The 18,921-nt window shown below is 43.5% G+C and overlaps 4 protein-coding genes across 4 annotated transcripts; 1 reads left to right on the top strand and 3 right to left on the bottom strand.

Moving 5' to 3' along the window:
- The first annotated feature begins 253 nt into the window (after window positions 1-253).
- Window positions 254-8,130, top strand: LOC132258116 (NGFI-A-binding protein homolog). Its single transcript, XM_059755238.1, has 7 exons — window positions 254-479; window positions 5,309-5,410; window positions 5,475-5,937; window positions 5,993-6,440; window positions 6,814-6,899; window positions 6,958-7,054; window positions 7,112-8,130. Exons 1-7 carry the CDS (start codon window positions 254-256, stop codon window positions 7,367-7,369), a joined length of 1,680 nt encoding a protein of 559 aa, XP_059611221.1. The 3' UTR covers window positions 7,370-8,130.
- A 21-nt stretch (window positions 8,131-8,151) lies between these two features.
- Window positions 8,152-14,445, bottom strand: LOC132258107 (transmembrane protease serine 9-like). Its single transcript, XM_059755226.1, has 7 exons — window positions 14,214-14,445; window positions 13,156-13,470; window positions 12,898-13,010; window positions 11,955-12,843; window positions 10,932-11,044; window positions 9,980-10,850; window positions 8,152-9,041 (listed from the first exon to the last, which is right to left on the bottom strand). Exons 1-7 carry the CDS (start codon window positions 14,272-14,274, stop codon window positions 8,215-8,217), a joined length of 3,189 nt encoding a protein of 1,062 aa, XP_059611209.1. The 5' UTR covers window positions 14,275-14,445; the 3' UTR covers window positions 8,152-8,214.
- Window positions 14,446-14,607: 162 nt separating this feature from the next.
- Window positions 14,608-16,956, bottom strand: LOC132258098 (venom serine protease Bi-VSP). The gene is made up of 4 exons (XM_059755214.1): window positions 16,331-16,956; window positions 15,374-15,916; window positions 14,829-15,314; window positions 14,608-14,776 (listed from the first exon to the last, which is right to left on the bottom strand). The coding sequence occupies exons 1-4, from the start codon at window positions 16,954-16,956 to the stop codon at window positions 14,668-14,670; spliced, it is 1,764 nt and encodes a 587-aa protein (XP_059611197.1). The 3' UTR covers window positions 14,608-14,667.
- A 1,321-nt stretch (window positions 16,957-18,277) lies between these two features.
- On the bottom strand, window positions 18,278-18,664 carry LOC132256216 (hypertrehalosaemic prohormone). Its single transcript, XM_059752487.1, has 2 exons — window positions 18,572-18,664; window positions 18,278-18,506 (listed from the first exon to the last, which is right to left on the bottom strand). Exons 1-2 carry the CDS (start codon window positions 18,632-18,634, stop codon window positions 18,333-18,335), a joined length of 237 nt encoding a protein of 78 aa, XP_059608470.1. The 5' UTR covers window positions 18,635-18,664; the 3' UTR covers window positions 18,278-18,332.
- Window positions 18,665-18,921: the final 257 nt, after the last annotated feature.

Genomic DNA, 18,921 nt, shown 5'->3' with positions numbered 1-18,921 from the left:
GAAGCTTGTGCTGTGAAGTGAACTTTTTGGGATCCCAATCCCTCCAGTAGATTCCCTCCCATCCCGAGAGATAGTGTGAAAATTGACCCCCTAAAATAATGTAGATTTGTAGGTAAATTTTATGCATAGCTTGAGCGCCTTAACGAGATCTCAGTAGTTGCCACAGCTTTGAGAGTGTTTGATTGATAAATTAGCTGATAACGTGTTGGGGGTGGGAAAAGCGAATTGAATGTGCCTCACCTCGTCCCCAATAATGGACCAAACGTCTTCGGGAGCAATCTCTACGACTAGTGGCAGCGTCATAGTGCAACAACTCAGTACCACAAGCAACCCGTCCGACGCTGAGGTGAGCCTCGCGGGAATCGCCGTCCCGGAGTCCACGAGTCGCGCCCCCAGTCACCCGGCTACGCAACAGAGCCCCTCGGCCGCGGCCCTCAGTCCGCCCGGCAAGGTCTTCGGACGGAACTACAACGGCACAAGTAAGTCTCCCCCTTTCCAACATCCCGACCGTTGTTTTCCTTGGTCGGGGGCGCAAGAAGGCATCAAGATCGTGTGGCTCCTGCCAGTCTATCGAATGCAATAAAAACCACCCCAATAAGACACATTGCAACTCGCAGACGAAGAGAGAAAAAAAGGCACAGAGTAATGGAAAAATGAGGGTAGAAGTTTGGGGCCAAAGAATGGGCAAAAAACACGTCATTGCTCTATCTTGGCGTCTTCACCGCCACCCACCGGGCGGGAGAATGTTGCGCACGTTTTCGCCGTTGGAACGGCAAAAACAGCAGTCAATGAGTTTCACGTTGTGCCAACATTTCATCCCCACGCTCGGCGATGGGGTGGATTTTTCTTGTAAACACACAGTCGAGGCAGGAAAATTGCATTCTCGGACTCGATGTTGATAGGGAAAAACAGCTCGTAAATGAGCTTTTAAAATCAATACATCGGAATTTGTAATGATTAAAAATCTGCAGACAAAATGGACCTGTCTAGTGCTTAACACAATACATTCTATTCGTATTCCTTTCAGTTTCTTTACAAAATTGGTGATATTGCAATATCGGAATTAACAATGAAGATCTCTCATCAATATACATTGATTAGAATTAATCAATGGTTGAGAGAGGTAAAATTTCTGGCTATTTGCTAAACTAAAGTGTATTAAAATTAAATCCTATCCTCAAATCGCTCAAATCAAAGTCGATCCGAGACTTCCTTTCTAGCCCGAAATTTGGTCGTTAGTCTCATAGTATTGAAAAAAGGTGAAAAGGCTAAATTTACGAATTCTACACATGAAGAACAGGTGTTTCAATTCACCGTAAAATGGCTAAAAAACCGAATACTTTCTATGAAATATCATATAATTTCTCTTAATTACTCAATCATTATTGGTAGAGAAATTCCGGTTGATGGTAAAACTCGTTTGCGATGCCCTAAAAGTTGCTCATCTGAAAAAGTGTCCTTCGGCATCTTGAATATCCTTTCGGTATGGCACAAAAACACTATCACTTCTCACCATGGGAACGCAGAACGTGAGATAAGGCAAAAAAGAGTGATTTGGATATTCAAATTAAACATTTGATTTTCCCAGCGTGTCACACATCGTGAAGATCTTTCCCACCCTTTTTCCCGCGGGATGCAGGGAACAAAGTGCTGGTGCTCTCGTCATTTTTCTCATTTATCTCCCGAAATGTGTGTGGATGAGAAGCGCGTCTCTGGGTGGGCAAAAAAGCGCGCCCAGAGAGCGATATATTGAGAGGTAGACAAAGCCGAGTCGAAAATGCATACGAGTCGGGCAAAAAGTGCTACAGAAGGAATAATAAGATGGAGAGAGAGAAAAAACAAGTTAAATACCACGGAGAGAAAATTTACCTAAAACGCGGACTGCGGTCAGAAAAAACAACGAGCCTTGCCATGAGCTGTACCATCGCGCTCTCGTACCTTCTGCCACGACGATGCGGAGGACAGAGTGGCAGAAAAAACGGGCAGAGCCCGACAAAAGGGTTCGGGTCGAGGGCTGGGGCGAGTGGCGAAGGGGATTGAGTGCGTGAATGAGTGGCGGAAAAAAGTTTATCGTATGAAAAGTGAGTTTTTTCGCTCGACCTTACCTTTCCTCCTTGTATTCCGTGGAATTAGTGTGGATATTTTTTGCCAGTGCCATGCCAAACAAACCCCACATGCATCATGACGAGGGAATTAGATAGAAGTCTCCTCTCCTTTGTACCTTCCCAACTCATTTGCATACGGACGGATGGACGTCTTGTCTCAGCAATGTCTTCAGCACTATATGGGCTTTTTTTCCCCGTGTGGCCCAAATGAACTTCTTGTCGAATAAATTAGACTTTTTTCTCGCATATCCATACACACAACTTTTTTCACACTTTCGATTTTCGCCGTCTGATGCGAGCGTGTGAATATTCGCTGTGGAAGGATTCTCATGCCCGAATAATGATCTTTTTTGTCTCACATTCACGCTCCCATTTCCAGTTTTTGTCCTGGCCTTTTTGCATCTCCGCACAAACAGCTTCCAGCGGAGAAATTGCTGAGCATCATCATGTCCTATTTCACCCATTCGTGCCACTGATCCAGACACGAAAGCAGAGTTTGTTGACCATCGCCTAGAGTCAATGAAAGCCTCCCGTGGGAATTTCTCGGAGAAATTCAACCCATTTCTTCTGGCGGAGCCCAAATTGATGGAGCGGACTTAATGATTGGGTGTCCTTCGCACACTTTGGCTACTGGAAGTGATCCCGATTTGATGAAATTTCTGCATATCATCAACCTCTAATTCCTATCAAGGTCTTTCGCATGGGGAAAATTATGGCAATTCACGTTAATTTATCGATACAAGAATCTTCGCGCTGAAATTCAATATGCCTCCTCAACCACGTAAATTAATTATAATTCTTTGTGCATTTAAGGTCTTGTTCTACCTGAATATCATCGCTAAGTGAACACGGGCATCAATGTGCAAGAATTGCGAATGGTGGAAAGTGTTAAAAGTGGTGTTGAAGCGTCATATTTATGATGGGGAAGATAATTGGTTGTGTGACGGTGAGTGTAGAAGATAAATGGAATTCGCAATTAATTGACAATGATGTAATTCGGGGCGAAAATTCTATTAAAATGACCCGATAAGAGAAAGAGCGGGCAATTGATTGGCGAAAAGCTGGCTTCTCTCGTGATGGAATCGTGACGCGAAATTCCATCGAGGTTAATGATTTGTCTGGTAATGTGACAGAAATCCATTAATTTATTATCCTTCATTGCATCTTCCACGTGTTTTGTGATAATAGAATTCAATGAAGAAATTGCCGAAGTGGTCCCAAAGGGTGGTGACGGGGAATAAATTGTGGATGTGCTGGCCACAAAACATCGATAAATTCCTGGACGTCGAGCATTCCTCGTGGAGCGCTCTAAATGAAAAAGTTTGTGGTAGAATTTTACCTCCATCGCATATTGAGTTGGGCGTTGAGGAGTGCAAAAAATTGTCTGGTTAAATTTCATAATATTAAAGACGCGAAATTTTTTAACAATCCACCTTTTGGGTGCTTCTTTGTATAGTAATCAGGGCGGCAGCTCATCAAATTGGCCGTTTTTTTCCGTGGCCCATGAATTTCCAACCATTATTTCATCAATCGGCCAACATCCAAGGCATCACATAGACAAAAGCACTCTTTTTGCACCCTCTCTCGCCTCCAATTTCTTCGCTCCCCGCCGCCGCACACTGGCGAAGAAGGGCCCCAAACTTGGCGAATCGGATGTTTTGCAGCGTGCGAAACATTTGATTTTGTAATTCCCTTCTGGGGCCACCAGTCTTCTCAGCACAACGTCCACTGCATAAATTCGACACTGCGAAAAATTATTGCAAATTTGTCACAAATGATGAAAAAATTTATTCTGCAAATTGTAAAACATGACATGAAGGAGAGGAGAGAAGGACAATTGGAATGTTAAGATGCGACTCTTTTTTTCGCCTATTTATGCTTCTCTTGTTCTTCTCTTCTCTTCGTTCTTCGCTACCTTTCTGCCCTTCTTCGCGCTGTTCCACCACCGGATTTGGCGAGCCTCTTATGGTTCTCTGTGAGGAAATATTGGGTGCAATTAAATTTTCATGGCTCTATTTGCAAGAAGATGATTTATCTCGTGAGATCACAAACCGAATTTATCTGACTGATTTTTAAGCAACCGGGAATTTCACTGCTTCACTGGTGAGAAAATTATTTTTTTTATGAAGAAATCTACCCTTGCTTCATTTACTTATTTGCGACGTCGAGTGCCAAATCTAACTAATGATCCTCAATCTATTAACAAAATAACATATTCACTTGCACTCATTATAACCACCCTTTTGACTAAGTGTCATGTAATACCATGCCGACTTAGAGAGATGATTTTTTGGTGTTTTTAACTCTTTAATATGACCAAGTAAACGAACTAAACTCAAATTATTTATTGAGAATACTTATAAAATGGCTGAAAAATAAGTAATTTCTTTGGTAACATTTTTACCTGGTGGCCAAAAGTTCTTTTTGCTAAATAAGCTCATCTTGAAGAATTCCTATCATGGGCATAAAAGCATGAATGTTGAGGCATCTTTGATATATCGTCGCGGTTAGATTGCGCGGGAAAAGGACACAAAACACCTTCCGAGACGCGAAGGGAGAAGAAGTACAAAAGGGCATATGGTCTTGGAGAGTTTTTACTCCCATACCCTCAAGAGATACTCAACATTCCTCACTATCAAGCGCAGGAATCGTGGAAAAACCTCCAAGAGTTCGTTAATCCTTCCACCCGGACTTTTTTGTCAACTCATGTAATTATTTTTTTTTACATTAACCCCGATTCGACTGTCGCGCAGGAATGTTTTTCTGCTCTGAAAACGTGAAGCAGAAAATCTCGCAATAAATCGAGTTTTTCGCACTTCTGACGATGCCTGAAAAAGGGTTTCGTGTGACATCCATTTTGGATCCTTTCCAGCATCCGGAGTGGAAAAATAACGACTCTCTTGCTCACAATGGGAATCTTGAGAGTTTCACTGTCTCTCTTCCACTCTTGGGTGTGAGGTATTTCGCTTGATCCTCTCTCTGCAAGAGGGTTTGCGAGTCCTCCAATCAAAAAATACCTCAGCCAAAGGTTGGATGGCAAAAAAGGCCTGGCAGAGGTGAAAAAATATTCGTTACGAGAGGTGTGGTTTGATTTTTTGTCCTCAGATGAATTCGCAAGAGAACCCCTCACCTTTCATTGGTAACGGTCGATTCACCCTTTTCTCAGGTTCTCACAGCTCAAACTGGCTGCTTTCTCTTTGCAGTGGTGATCACCTCGACGCCCTCCAATGAGGCAGAGCTCCAGCTGTACCGCGTCCTCCAGAGAGCCAGTCTCCTCATCTACTATGACACACTGCTGGAAATGGGTGAGAACACAATTGGAGTCCATGAATTTAGCGATAATGCACTTGACGATCTCGCAATTTTCAGGGGGAGATGACGTGCAGCAACTCTGCGACGCTGGCGAAGAGGAATTCCTGGAGATCATGGCACTTGTGGGGATGGCATCGAAGCCTCTCCACGTGCGCCGGCTCCAGAAAGCCCTCCAAGAATGGGTGACAAATCCTTCCGCCTTCCAAACTCCCTTGTCCAACACTCCTGACCTGCCAAGGCACATGTACAGCCCAGAGCATGCTCAAGGATCTTCCAGGTCACCTTTCGGCTCTAGCCACTCTACTATGTATCCAACCTCCGCAATATCTTCCTCTTCAACTGCATCCTTTCCCAATACCGGCGGCGGGAATTTGTCGCTCAGCAGCATCGCCAGTGGTCTTGGAGGGCATGGGACGCTCACGAGCACTTCGTCGGGTGGTGGAACACTGGGATCTGGTGTTCAGCTCACTCCCAGTCTCACAGAGCCACAGATCAGCAGAATAATTCAGGCTGCAGAACGGTCAGTCACACAGCCTTTACTCTGAGAGTCTTGTATTAATCTATCTCTTTAACAGACTATCGCAGAGTCCTCGGATATCTCAGCTGGTGCCAAGATCTCAGAGCTCAAAGAAGCGATCTTCCAAGGAGCTCGAGGCCGTGATGGGAATGAGTGAGTCTGATCCTCGGAGAATGGATGAAATTCGGAAGTACTCAGCGATTTACGGTCGCTTTGACTGCAAAAGACGTCCTGAGAAGCCTCTGACTCTGCATGAAGTGTGTGTGAATGAGGCTGCAGCTCAGATCTGTCGCTTTGTTCCTGCCCTCTTGACCAGGCGGGATGAGTTGTTCACTCTGGCGAGGCAGGTAGTTCGAGCATCGGGATTTGGACACTCTGCAGGAATCGCCAGGTTCGCCATGAGTCAGCACATGCCGAGGGACGAGGACGTGGACACGCCATCGGCGTCCAAGAAGGCCAGATTGTCCTCCGGAGGTGGCAGCGACGGGAGTCTGGATCACGGAAAGGTAACAATGACCCACGGAAGTGGGATCATTCAAGGACATCAGCATCACTATGCGTAATTGCTTGACGGCTTTTTCGCCTTTCAGGGAGTATCTAGAAATCCTCTCCCCGCTTCTTGCTTACATCCTCAGCTTCTAAAACATTTTATTGCTTTTTCAGCACCCCAATTGTTGCTTTTACATTATTTCTTTTAAAGAATGCTTTAGTATTTTTTTAGTCCATCGCCAGCAAATTAATCACACTGTAGGCAAAAAATCCCATAGAAAGTTTCTGTTGAAGCTTTGAGGTAAGCCAGGCGCTTTGCTTTGCTTTTATTTAATACTTGTTAAGAGAAAATTGTCGGTTTCTTTACGGTATCTTTTTTGATTATTGCAGGAAATGTCGGAGAATAAGGAGAAGATACTCTCGATGTATCAGCGGATGGGAAAGTCCTTTGATTTGTCGGATTCGGCAAAATTCTCGTAAGCTTAAATAATCCTTTGAGTTACTGTTTAAGGACTGATACAATGATTAAGACAGTTTCCTTAATTTTACCAGATACTCACCATATTCCAGGCCAGAGTTCGATGATGACTCTCAATTTTCGTTCAGCAACTCCAATTCACCACCTTTGCATGTAAGTAAAACAATGCACGTCCTTTCATCCTTTAACAATTCCAAATTGCTCTTTCAGGGCAGCAACAATGGAGGTGATCTCGATACTGAACCCTTGAATGCTTCTGGTGAGAACAACAAGCATGACGACAGCAAAGAGCTCGCGCCGTCCTCGCCGGATTCCCACTCGAACGGCCCCATCGGCATCCAGATCATCTCAGCGTCCGGAGGACACATTATCGCCGTGGCAAATCCAGCTCTCGCCCTCAGTCCTGCCCTTGGCGAGACAATGAGCGTGAAGCGCGAGCGCGAAGTCATCTCGCCGGATATCCGATGAAACTCCACGTCGTCCGGATCGATCTCAAATCGCGCGAGTACCTCAGTAGATTAGGCATAGAAAGGGTAAATCAGTAGTTAGATCCGTATAGAAATCAGTAGTAACAGGAACGATCGGGTGCAATTGGAAAAATTATTTTTCGGTTATTTTTTTCGAGAAAAGCGTAAATTCTAAACTGAAGAAGTATTTTGGGTTAACTTATCTAGTCGTGTCTAAATTGTTCTTTGGAATCGTGATTCACATTTCGCGTGATTTTTTCTTTTGGGAAATTCAAAGTGTTTTTTTTTTCTTTTGGAAGAAAATAAGATTGAATAACGTGCCTAATGTAGCTTAAATAACATTTTAAATGACATATTAGTATAGTGTAAAAGTTGCTTAAACATTTAGATAAAATGTATTACTTTCAATAAAACGTGAAGCGCAAAGACTTTTAGGAAATTGTTTAGAAGAAAAGCTTATCATCACTGTTTTGTCTATCTTTTCATTATTTCTCTCTGTGATTTTCAAGAAATTCTCTGATTAAAAAATAAATCAAAGACGCTAGTTAGACTATATATCGTTTTAATTAAAGTCTCTAAGATAGTTGATTTGTGAAAGACAATAAGAAGTGTAATTGCTGATGAGTCTCTCCACGAAACTCCATGTAATCCCATAAATTAAGATAATCGTTCGATGGAGAAATAGAATAAATCGCAATAACTGACATTTCCACGTGCATTCTTGTAATATTTTCCTATACGTTCGCCAATAAATCACAGTCAAACGGATGCCAATCTTTGACTCAATAAATCTTTTATTGCAAAAAATATAAGTGGTGATTTAACGTGTATCACGTGCCCACAAAATCAGGGATTGCTGGCGATTTGCTCCTGAATCCATTTGGAATACGTCGGGATGCGAGTGTAGACTCCAGGTGTGGCGGCACGGGCGCATCCGATGCCATAAGATATAATTCCGATTTGATAGTAGAGGAAGGCTCTGCCGGATAGAATTGGCATCATCAGAGGTCCTCCGCTGTCACCCTGGCAAGAATCCTTTCCTCCTTCCAATTTTCCAGCACAAAACACTCCGTCATCAAACTGCTTTTCGCTAACCAGTTTCTTTACGACTTTATATCTTTCCTTGCATTCATTATTGTTCAGCACGGGAAGCTGAAGCTCCTGGAGAACTGCGGCGGATTTTCCTCCCTCCTTAGTATGTCCCCATCCAGCTACAAATGGCTGACTTCCCTCAAAATCTCTCGTTAGTACAGGCGGTTCAGTTGGAATGCAAACGGCATTTATTCTCAGTGAGAAGGGAATTAATTCCTTCAATAAAACGATAGCAATATCGCTGTGCCCGTCCTCCTTATCGTATTCAGGATGAGCTATGGCTCTATCAACGGGAACATCAAGGTGTTGAGTTTCAGTGTCCGTGTCAAGATCATGTTCCCCAACACGAACTTGAGCAAGAGCAGGTTCAACGCAATGTGCAGCAGATAAAATATGCTTTTGAGTAATAATCGATCCACCACATTTAAATTCAATATCTCCAAGGTTGTCTTTGTAACCCATAAGAGTCATCCATGGCCAAGCGCCAAGCTTGGCGGGAGAACCACCAACGATACGTCTGTGCGTTATATTGGAAAAGCCACATCCTTCTTCAGGAGTCAAGAGATGAGGTGGTCCACTCTCTAAATTAAAAAATGAACTTTAAAATATCCCACTAAATAAATTATTTAAATATTTCTCTGAAAACAGCTTTATACTTTATGATCCTTGAGGTCATTAATTACATGGTGGAAATCTATAATACGTGATCTTTCGTTTAAGTCTTCAACCAAAAGAAACTCATAAAAAATGCTACTTGAATTTGTCGAAATAAATTCACTAACTTGATTCACAAGTTTTTGCAGATTGATAATTTGCAGTAACTCGTTTTTAATAAAATGAAATGAAATGCGGCAAAATTTGACAGCTTGCAAATATATTATGAGGTTTTTAGTACTCACTGATGCAAAATCCTCGAGAATCTTCACACGCGAAACCTGTAAGATTACATGATAATAATAATTGAGTGCTTTCGCTTTAAATGACACTTGCACACTCTCACCTTGGCCAATGAAAACATTGGCGAAATAGAGCAACACAATCGAAATAATTAGAGATCTCATTCTCCAGAAACACTTTAGAACTGCACGAAAGACAAATCTGCAGAGGAAATTTCTCTGATCATCAATATCAGAGCGACTGAGAGACACTGGACAAAATCTTCAAGCTGAGAGCTTTTTAAAGGTTCCAAGATCACCGAAATCCATCGGAAAATTCCGAGAGAGGCTCAAAGAATTCGGTTTCTCATATACGAAAGCTTCTTGAGCGTAAAATATTACCACAAAGACTGTTTTTTTGTTTGTGTCATTGTGTGAATATTTTAATTATAATCACAAAACAAGACTTGAATTCGAAGAAGTGATTAAATATCATCTTGACATCTCCTTATCTCAAGCTTTATCTTCTAATTTTTTTCAGTGTAAAAGATGTAAAAAAAAAAGTGTTTTGAAACACTCCTTGGCACAGAATTAGGTAGTGTTCGCAACTTGAGCCTGAATCCACTGTGAATACGTCTGAATACGAGTGTAGACTCCAGGAGTAGTGACACGAGCGCATCCGATGCCATAAGACACAACACCGATCTGATAGTAAAGGAAGACTGGGCCAGAGCGGACAGGAACCATGAGAGGGCCTCCACTGTCACCCTGGCAAGAATCCTTTCCTCCTTCCAAATATCCAGCGCAAAGCACTCCGTCATCAAACTGTTTTTCGCTGATGAGTTTCCTCTGGTCCCGATATCTCTCTTTGCACTCTGAATTTTTCAGTACGGGAAGCTGAAGTTCTTGGAGAATTGCGGCCGATTTTCCACCCTCTTGGGTGCGTCCCCATCCAGCCACGAACGGTTTAAATCCTTCGAAATTCCTCGTGAGAATAGGAGGCTGCGTAGGAATGCAAACGGCATTAATTCTCAGTGAGAATGGAATACTGCGCGTCAGAGAGATAACTGCTATATCACTGTGTCCATCCTTCTTATCATACTCCGGATGGGGTGTGGATTTAGCGATTGGAATGTCTAAATGCTGAGTTTCACTGTCCGTGTTGAGATTATGTTCTCCAACGCGAACTTGATCGAGACCAGGACGAATGCAATGTGCCGCTGACAGGACGTGCTTTTGAGTTATGATCGATCCTCCACACTTGAAGCCAATCTCTCCGAGGCTGTTCTTGTAGCCCAAAAGAGCCATCCACGGCCAGGCGCCCAGATTAGCGTCAACTCCACCCACAACACGATTGTGTGATGCGTTCGAAAAGCCACATCCTTCCTCAGGAGTCAAAAGATGAGCTGGTCCACCGGTTTGTCCGCTGGGTTGGACAGGACTTGGTGTCGTCGGAGGTTGCGTAACTACGGGTGGAGTTGTACTCACATCAGAAGCCGTTTGTGGGCAGCAAATCTAAAAAAAACATTGATAACTCCTTAGTATAGGGCTGAATTAGTTCAAATAGATTCTTATTCTTTTCTCAAGATTACTCACGAATGGCTGAACATAGTTGCAATTGGCATTGGATTGCTGAATATACCGGATGTAGTTTGGATCATTGCGCCTTGCCAGGAAGTCATATCTCACCAATGGACACTCCTTGATATCTGCATCAAACGATAAAAGACTTAATTATAGAGTTTATTGATCTTAGGAAGCTAAGGAAGTTCAAAATACTCCACAAAACTGATTTGAATATATCTGTGGAAGCAGAAATCTACTTTCTCATCCATCCTTGATATTATTAATCACATGGTGGGGATTTCTGAAACATGATCTCTTGCTTGAGAGTCTGCAGTCGAAAAACTCAAAATTCCACATAAATTTACAAACTTGATTTATAAGTTTTTGTTAAGAAGTTGTTTTGCAGCGACTTGTTTTTAGTAAAATAAGATAAAATTGCGCCAAATCTTGATCACTTGCAAATATAATATGATGCAAAATGTACTCACTGACACAAAATCCTCGATTTCCTGCAGGATCTTGACACCTGGAACCTGTAAGATTGCATGATTGAATTGTATTCGCTGCCAAAATTACTCTTGCCACTCTCACCTTGACCGTTGATAACGTTCGCGAAATAGAGGCACAGAATCGAAATAATTAGATATTTCATAATTGTTCACATAAATCTTAGCACTGCACAGGAGAAATCAATATATGTTTGGTTCTGTGATCATCAGTATCACAGTGGCTGAGAGAGACTGGACAAAATCGCCAAGTTGGGAGCTTTTTAAAGGTTCCAAAACCACCGAAATTCATCGGTAATTCCGAGAGAGACCCATAAGAATTCAATTTCTCACACGCGCAAGCTTTTTGCGTGGAAAATGTGACCATAAACACCATTTTTCTTGCCTTCTTTCAGCCTGTTTCGACGTGTGTGTCTTAATTAATCACAAATCAAGACTTGAATTCGGAGAATAAAATTGATTTAAAAACAGTTTGACATCTTTTAATTTTCTTTGTATGTAAAATAGAAAAGCGTATTTAAACACACATGTGAACAGAATCAGGCACTGTTCGCGACTTGATCCTGAATCCACTGTGAATACGTCTGGACTCGAGTGTAGACTCCAGGGATGTTCGCTCGGGCACAGCCGATGCCATAAGACACAACACCGATCTGATAGTAGAGGAAGACTCCGTCGCTTCGAATGGGGATCATGAGAGGACCTCCACTGTCGCCCTGACATGAATCCTTTCCTCCCTCCAGGAATCCAGCACAAAGCACTCCGTCATCAAATTGTTTGTCGCTGATGAGTTTTCTCACGTCTCGATATCTCTCCATACACTCTGAATTCTTCAGCACGGGAAGCTGAAGCTCCTGCAGAACAGTAGCTGACTTTCCACCCTCTTGAGTGCGTCCCCATCCAGCCACGAACGGTGAATATCCTTCGAAATTCCTTGTGAGTACAGGCGGTTGAGTAGGGATACAAATTGCATGTATATTGAGTGAGAAGGGAATTGTCTGCTGCAGAAGAATAATTGAAATGTCACTGTGTCCATCCTTCTTATCATACTCAGGATGAGCTGTGGCTTTGGCGACGGGAATATCAATGTGTTGAGTTTCAGTGTTTGAATCGAGATTATGTTCTCCGACACGCACAACTTGGAGACTAGAAATAACACAATGTGCCGCTGACAGGACGTGCTTTTGAGTTATGATTGATCCTCCACACTTGAAGCCAATCTCTCCGAGGCTATTCTTGTAGCCCAGAAGAGCCATCCACGGCCAGGCGCCTAGTTCAGCATCTACTCCACCGACGACACGGTTGTGAGTCTTATTGGAGAAGCCACATCCTTCGCCAGGAGACATAAGGTGAGCTGGTCCGCTGGGCTCCACAGGAGTGTCCGTGGGAGGCTGCGGAGGAGGTGTCGTCACCGGAGCCGATTGAGGGCAGCATATCTGAAATTAATATTCATTTAGCAGTTGTCTTGCAATGCCTCTTGAGTAACTTACATGAGGCTGAATGTAGTTGCAATTGGCGTTTGACTGTTGAATATATCGCACATAGTTGGGGTCGTTCTGCTTGGACAGGAAGTCGTTTAGCACTGGAGGGCATTCTTTGATGTCTGAAATAGCATGAGAATCGTTAGTTGAACAATAGGAATTTCCATGAGAGTTTGTTGAACTGGCAAAACGAACGGAGAATTAGTAGATTTTCCGGTTGTTTTTGTTTAACTTGAGAAACTCTTCTCCTTGATTTCTGATACTCACTCACGCAGACGCCAGTGTTCCCGGCCGGGTCTCTGCAGCTGGAATCCGCAGTGGGATTCTTCTGAGTTGTGGGTGGCGTTGGGCTCTGGGTGGTGGGCGGAGGCGTCGTGGTCTGCACTGGTTGTTCGTTGGAGGCACAGCAAACAATTGGATTCCTGTTGAAGTTCCTGTTGCCACAATTCCTCTGTGATGTAATAAGGTAGTTGATGATGAGGGGATTCCCCCTGTTGGTGCTGTACAGCTGAATGAGTGAGGGGCAATTGGGCAATAGCTGGCAAACTCCGCGTGCTCTGTCCGCCGTGACGCATTCTTCACCTGTTAAAAATTCTCAGGCAATTGAGTATATTGCGAAATGAGGCTTAATACGGGCGACAGTCGAGGACAATTGCAAACAGGTTCTCAGAAGCCCGCATGTGAGCAGCATCGCTTAAATTTACTCTCAATTTTCTCTCATTAATACACAAGAACTTGAACCATTGCGCGAAGGTGAATTGAAGACCGCCAAAGAGTTCATCGTCTGAATCACATAAACTAGAAACATTATGAGAGAATCGCCTCGCAATTGAGTGAGTTTTCAAGGCAGTTCAATGATTTTGAAATGGGGAAAAAACTTTATTTTGCTAGCGGTCAATTTGCTTTAGCGATTAGTTTCAACAGTTTCAGTCTCAGTGCAAATTCATGTGAAAAATCCAAGATTCATTGTGAGAATTGAGCATCATAGAACAAATTTGCTTTCGTTTTGTCACTTGTTTGGCGATTTGCCAATACCTTTCAACGAAAGACATCAACGCGTTAAGTGACGAACCTGATTTATACCGTCACTCTTTTTGATTGGATTACAGAATATCAGGCAATTTTGTCAAGACGTTAAATAATTGTGGTAATTGCAAAAACTAGAATGTTTTACATGTTTTATAGAATGTTTTTCACATATTTTAACATCTTTCCGGAAGACTTGCTATCCACAATCGCGCTTAATTGCTTGCCGAGACAGAGGAAATAGTCAAAATTTTGCATAATAGCACCATGACAAACATCCAAGATTTTATCACTCTCACCTTGACCGCTGATGAAGTCCGTGAAGTGGAGCAGCAAAATCGAAATGACGAGCAACTTCATTTTTCTCCACTGACACTCAACACAACACCAGAAGAATATATTTGCCTTATCACCTCCGATCGTTTCAGTGATATATTCCAATAAATCACACCTTCTTAAGTAAATAAATTGGCGTGTGTTTCGTGACTGACTGCCGCGATCGACAATGATATCACCGCGACTGAGAGAGAGACTGGCTAGAGAGCCAAGACGGGAGCTTTTAAAAGCGTCTGACCACCGAAATCCACCGGTGATTCCGAGAGAGACCCAAGGAACACATCGGTTTCTCACACGCTTAAGATTTTCGTGCTCACGCCACAGACAAGGTCAACATAAACACTCTCGTGCTCAGTTTACAACGATGTATTTCGCTTTCATTGCGCGACGAATGGGAGATTCTGCAACACTGAAGATTCAGTCGTCGAGATGATCATTAATCCAGGTGAGGAACGATGTGACGCGTGTGTAGACACCTGGAAATCCGGGTAGGGCGCACTCGTAGCCATAAGACACGATCCCGACGCTGTGAAAAGAGATCGTTTAGCACATAATCATCTCATGCACTCAAAACTCACATGTTGTAGAAGTAATAGGTTTTGTCTGCAGACAATTGTGGAAGAAACAGACCAGATCCACTGTCGCCTGTGCAGGCATCTCTTCCACCAGACGGCCAGCCAGCACATATTATCCTCTCGTCGAAGGTCAGAGTAGGGAAATTTGCTTTGTAGTTCGTCTCACAGTCGGTGTTAGGAAGGATGGGCACTTGAGCTTGCTGGAGGATATTCGCTGAGGGTCCTTTGTAAGAAGTTGCTCCCCATCCAGTGACGAAGGGTTGATAGTAGGTCAAGTTCATGTGGCGTAAGTTCATTTCGGTTGGAAGACAGACAGGAGAAACTCTGTCACTCAGAATCGCTGCCTCGGCAAGACGAAGGAGAGCGATATCGTTGAGAATCCTTTTGGCCTGAAAGTCTTCATGGATGGTCTTTTTGCTGATGGCGATATCTTGGGTCACTCCGTCAGTAGTTGTGGATAAATCATGTTCTCCCAAACGAACAAGGACACTGTAAAAAATATCTTCAATTTAAGAGGGGAAACTGAGGGACTGAAAGATCATTCTTACAGATAATCTTGGATGCAGTGAGCTGCTGAGAGAACATGAAGCGGTGTGATCAGTGATCCGGAACATACGAAGACGAGATCTCGCCCAGGAAGGCGATATCCCAGGAGAGCCATCCATGGCCAGGCGCCAACAGGGGCATCTTCGCCACCCACAACTTTCTGGAAGGTTGCATTGAAGACTCCGCACTGAGAAGCATCGCCGGAAGTACCTTGTCTCATACCTTGGAAGGGTCTTTGAGGATACAGGACATTTGAGTACGGATTATTGTATTGAGGATATTGGAAAATACCCCCAGGATACTGAGGAAACTGCGGATATTGAGGATAGTTTTGAGGATACTGAGAATAAGTCTGATCAGTGAAGACCAGTGAATTGGAATTGACTCCTCCATAAATGGGACAGCAAACCAAGAAGTTATAAGTGTCCTGTCCACAGAAGGATCTCTGAATTTGGTTAGCAACCCTGGAATCTGCCGTCTGGTAGTACAACTGCAGAAGCTCCATGAGAGACGGACAGGATTGGAAGGACACGCAATTCCCCAAACTATTGGAAGGAGTGTAGCAAGTGAGGCCTTAAAGAGAGCAGAGCATAAATGCGTCATAAAGTGATCTTCAACTGCCAATTATCTTGTCACAAAATCCCCATGAAAAAGCACTTTATTCACAGCATTCACAGTGATTAATGTCCACAGCGCATCCGCAAAGGTTTAGCAATGTTTACACATTTTATTCGAGATTTAAAATCAGATGATTTGCGATTGAAGTTTGCGTGCGTCCATGTGCGATATAACGAAATGATGAACAAATTGATACAAATTGTCAATTTCCCAATTAAATGCTTTACCAACAAATACACCACAATATTCAATGACACACGGTGTTTCGCATGAAAAACTAATCAGTACATTTTCACATGACATTAATTTGATGAGTGTGAATCACAGGGACTTGACATCACACGCGCAGATCTTCTCGGCGGATGTCTCCACGGCGGATGGCGTCGAGGATCATGTCCAGGATCATGGATCGAGGGTCGATGCAGGGACAGCCGTTAGGGAGGACGTTGGGCTGTCCGGGAGCGATGGGGGGAGGACAGGTGGGAGGAATAGCCTCGCAGACTGGAATTGGAGGGACAGGAGGAAAAGGAGGACTTGGAGGTACAGGAGTTAAGGTGATTGGCGGGACAGGAGTTAATGTGACTGGCGGAACAGGAGGACCTGGAGGGACAGGAGTTAATGTGACTGGCGGGAGAGTTGGCAGTGTGGGAAAAGGAGTCAATGTAGGAGGAACGGGCGTGAGTGTCAGCCTCGGCTGATCTGTGGTCGTGAGTATTGGCGGCGGAAGAGTGATCGGAGGGATGGGAGAGGGCGTAATTGGGGGCAGAGTGGTCAGTGGAGGGACGAAAGTCACAGTGATCGGAGGGATTACAGTCATGGTGATCGGAGGAACAGGCGTGAGAGTGGGAGGAATCGTGGGTGCGGTCGGAAGAGTAACCGGAGGGACGATTGTGATGAATGGGAAAGGAGTTGAGGTGTAATGCTTCCAGCAGAGATTCAGAAGCAGGCAAATCTTGTCAAAGTACATTCCCACTGTTGATGACTGAACTATATCCACAGATTCTGCAGCACTAAAATCATGCGGTGCGCACCGTTTAATTTTATTGCGGTTGCACACAATAGACAATCCCAAAAGCATGAAAAACGCGTACCATCAGAGCTGATAATTCCAACAGATTGGATTTTAATTAAATACACATTTGAGTATATTTATAACGAAGAGGGATCAAATTATGGTTTGTCTTTACAAGATAAAAATCATTTAGGCAGAATGATCATATCACTTTTAATTTTCAACTAATGATCAAACGATCCAAATCTATGGTGACTTGTGCAACTCTGCACGTGAAAGAGGACACAAAGCGTGAGATGTTTTTCCAGTAGCTCAGTTTCTCTTCCACCGGAAATGTTGTGTGTGCACGAAAATGGTGCTAAAATGCGCGAATTGTACGATGAAAAGATCAGATAAACCGTGCAATTAAACTCACCATTGGCACGACTCCACAGGAGCATTAAAGTGATGCCCCAAAGTGACTTCATCGCGTTGCTCTGACTTAATGCACCGCCCCGGCGAGTGTTGCGAAACTGACCAGAGATTCACGGGATTGCCCGGAGTGTTGTGGTGGCTTTTTCTCACATTAGGCACCGATTAAGCGCGCTCCGTGGCAAAAACCTGGCAAATATTTGTATAGAGACCATAATTGGAGTACATTTTTGCTGCCTTGGGGCTGTGGTTGATGTCAATATCTCATGGCCATAATTGTTTATGGGACATAATGAATGAAAATTGTGCGCTTTTTCCTCCCCAAAAGTGCCACTGTGTCGATGAATTTATCGCGAAATACAAATATGACTAATCGCGCGTCTCATGCTGTTTCTGAAATTGTCATCGTAAAGATTTTGGCGGTGTACGCTAGGAAAATTCCTATCCAATACGCTGTGCAGATGAGAGGCTGTGTGTCCTTGCGAGTAGCGTAAAAGTCCTCATAAATATTTATCACTTTGACCATTTTGTATTTCAATACAATTGTTATGTATTTTATGCAAGAAAAATGGTCAATGACGAAAAATTGAAGCATTTCCCACTGGTTTTCCGCAGAAGAAGAGAAGAGTTTAAAATTGGTTAAAATTAAAGCCTTTGTAGCACTTTTGTATGAATGATGCGAATACGAAATGAGTAATATAATGCGTAGAAAAACCTTCAATTGATCTGTTTACTCAGCTAAATGCCAAATTCCCCTAAATTTAATCAATTTTCACTCAATTTGACGTCAAAAGTAGTAAAAAAGCTGCTTTAAGAGTTCAATTTTCGTAATATATTAGTGAGAATTTATACATAATCTTTTCAACTTGTGGCCAGGATCGCCTTCACCCATTGTCAGACACACTCCTCGCAGGTCGGCATCATTTCTCATTGCAGTCCACCAGCTTCTGGGCCTCATTCTGGATCATGCGATAGATCAGCAACACCAGAGAATCCAGGTTCTCCACATTGACACGATTCTCGCCCGTCAAGGCGCCTTGGCTGCTGCGGAGCGCGGAATCACTGCGCTTTCCCCAGCCTGGGGTGAAGGTCAACTGCAAAATCCGACCTTTAGCACTCAAGCGATTCCACAAGAGGCACTTGGACAACAGACACTTACTTGGGCATGGATGCAGAGCAGGGCGGAGACCAGGAAGACAGTCAGGATCAGAAGTCTCGTCATTTTTCTCTCCACAACACAGAAAATCTCTTGTATCACAAAAACTGAACGTACTTGGAGGAAACTTGGCTGGAAACTGATTCGGCTATCCTCGAAGCAGGACATTTTATACCAGGCCTCGATGACGAAAGACACGCGCTAAGGTTTCAGACGATGGTGAAAAAAATCTCACGCCGAAGAAGCCACAAAAACTCTCATGTGAAACTTTTGTAATTAATCAAAGCGCAGAAAACAATTGGGTGTGTCTCCTACTCAACCCCTTCTAGAAGGGTTGAACTGCGAAGGAATCT

The sequence above is a fragment of the Phlebotomus argentipes genome, unplaced genomic scaffold (genome assembly GCF_947086385.1).
Source record: "Phlebotomus argentipes unplaced genomic scaffold, Phlebotomus argentipes genome assembly contig_6, whole genome shotgun sequence".
Lineage (NCBI taxonomy): Eukaryota > Metazoa > Arthropoda > Insecta > Diptera > Psychodidae > Phlebotomus > Phlebotomus argentipes.
Note: the sequence above shows the minus strand (reverse complement) of the source record. Positions and strands in the feature narration are given on the sequence as shown.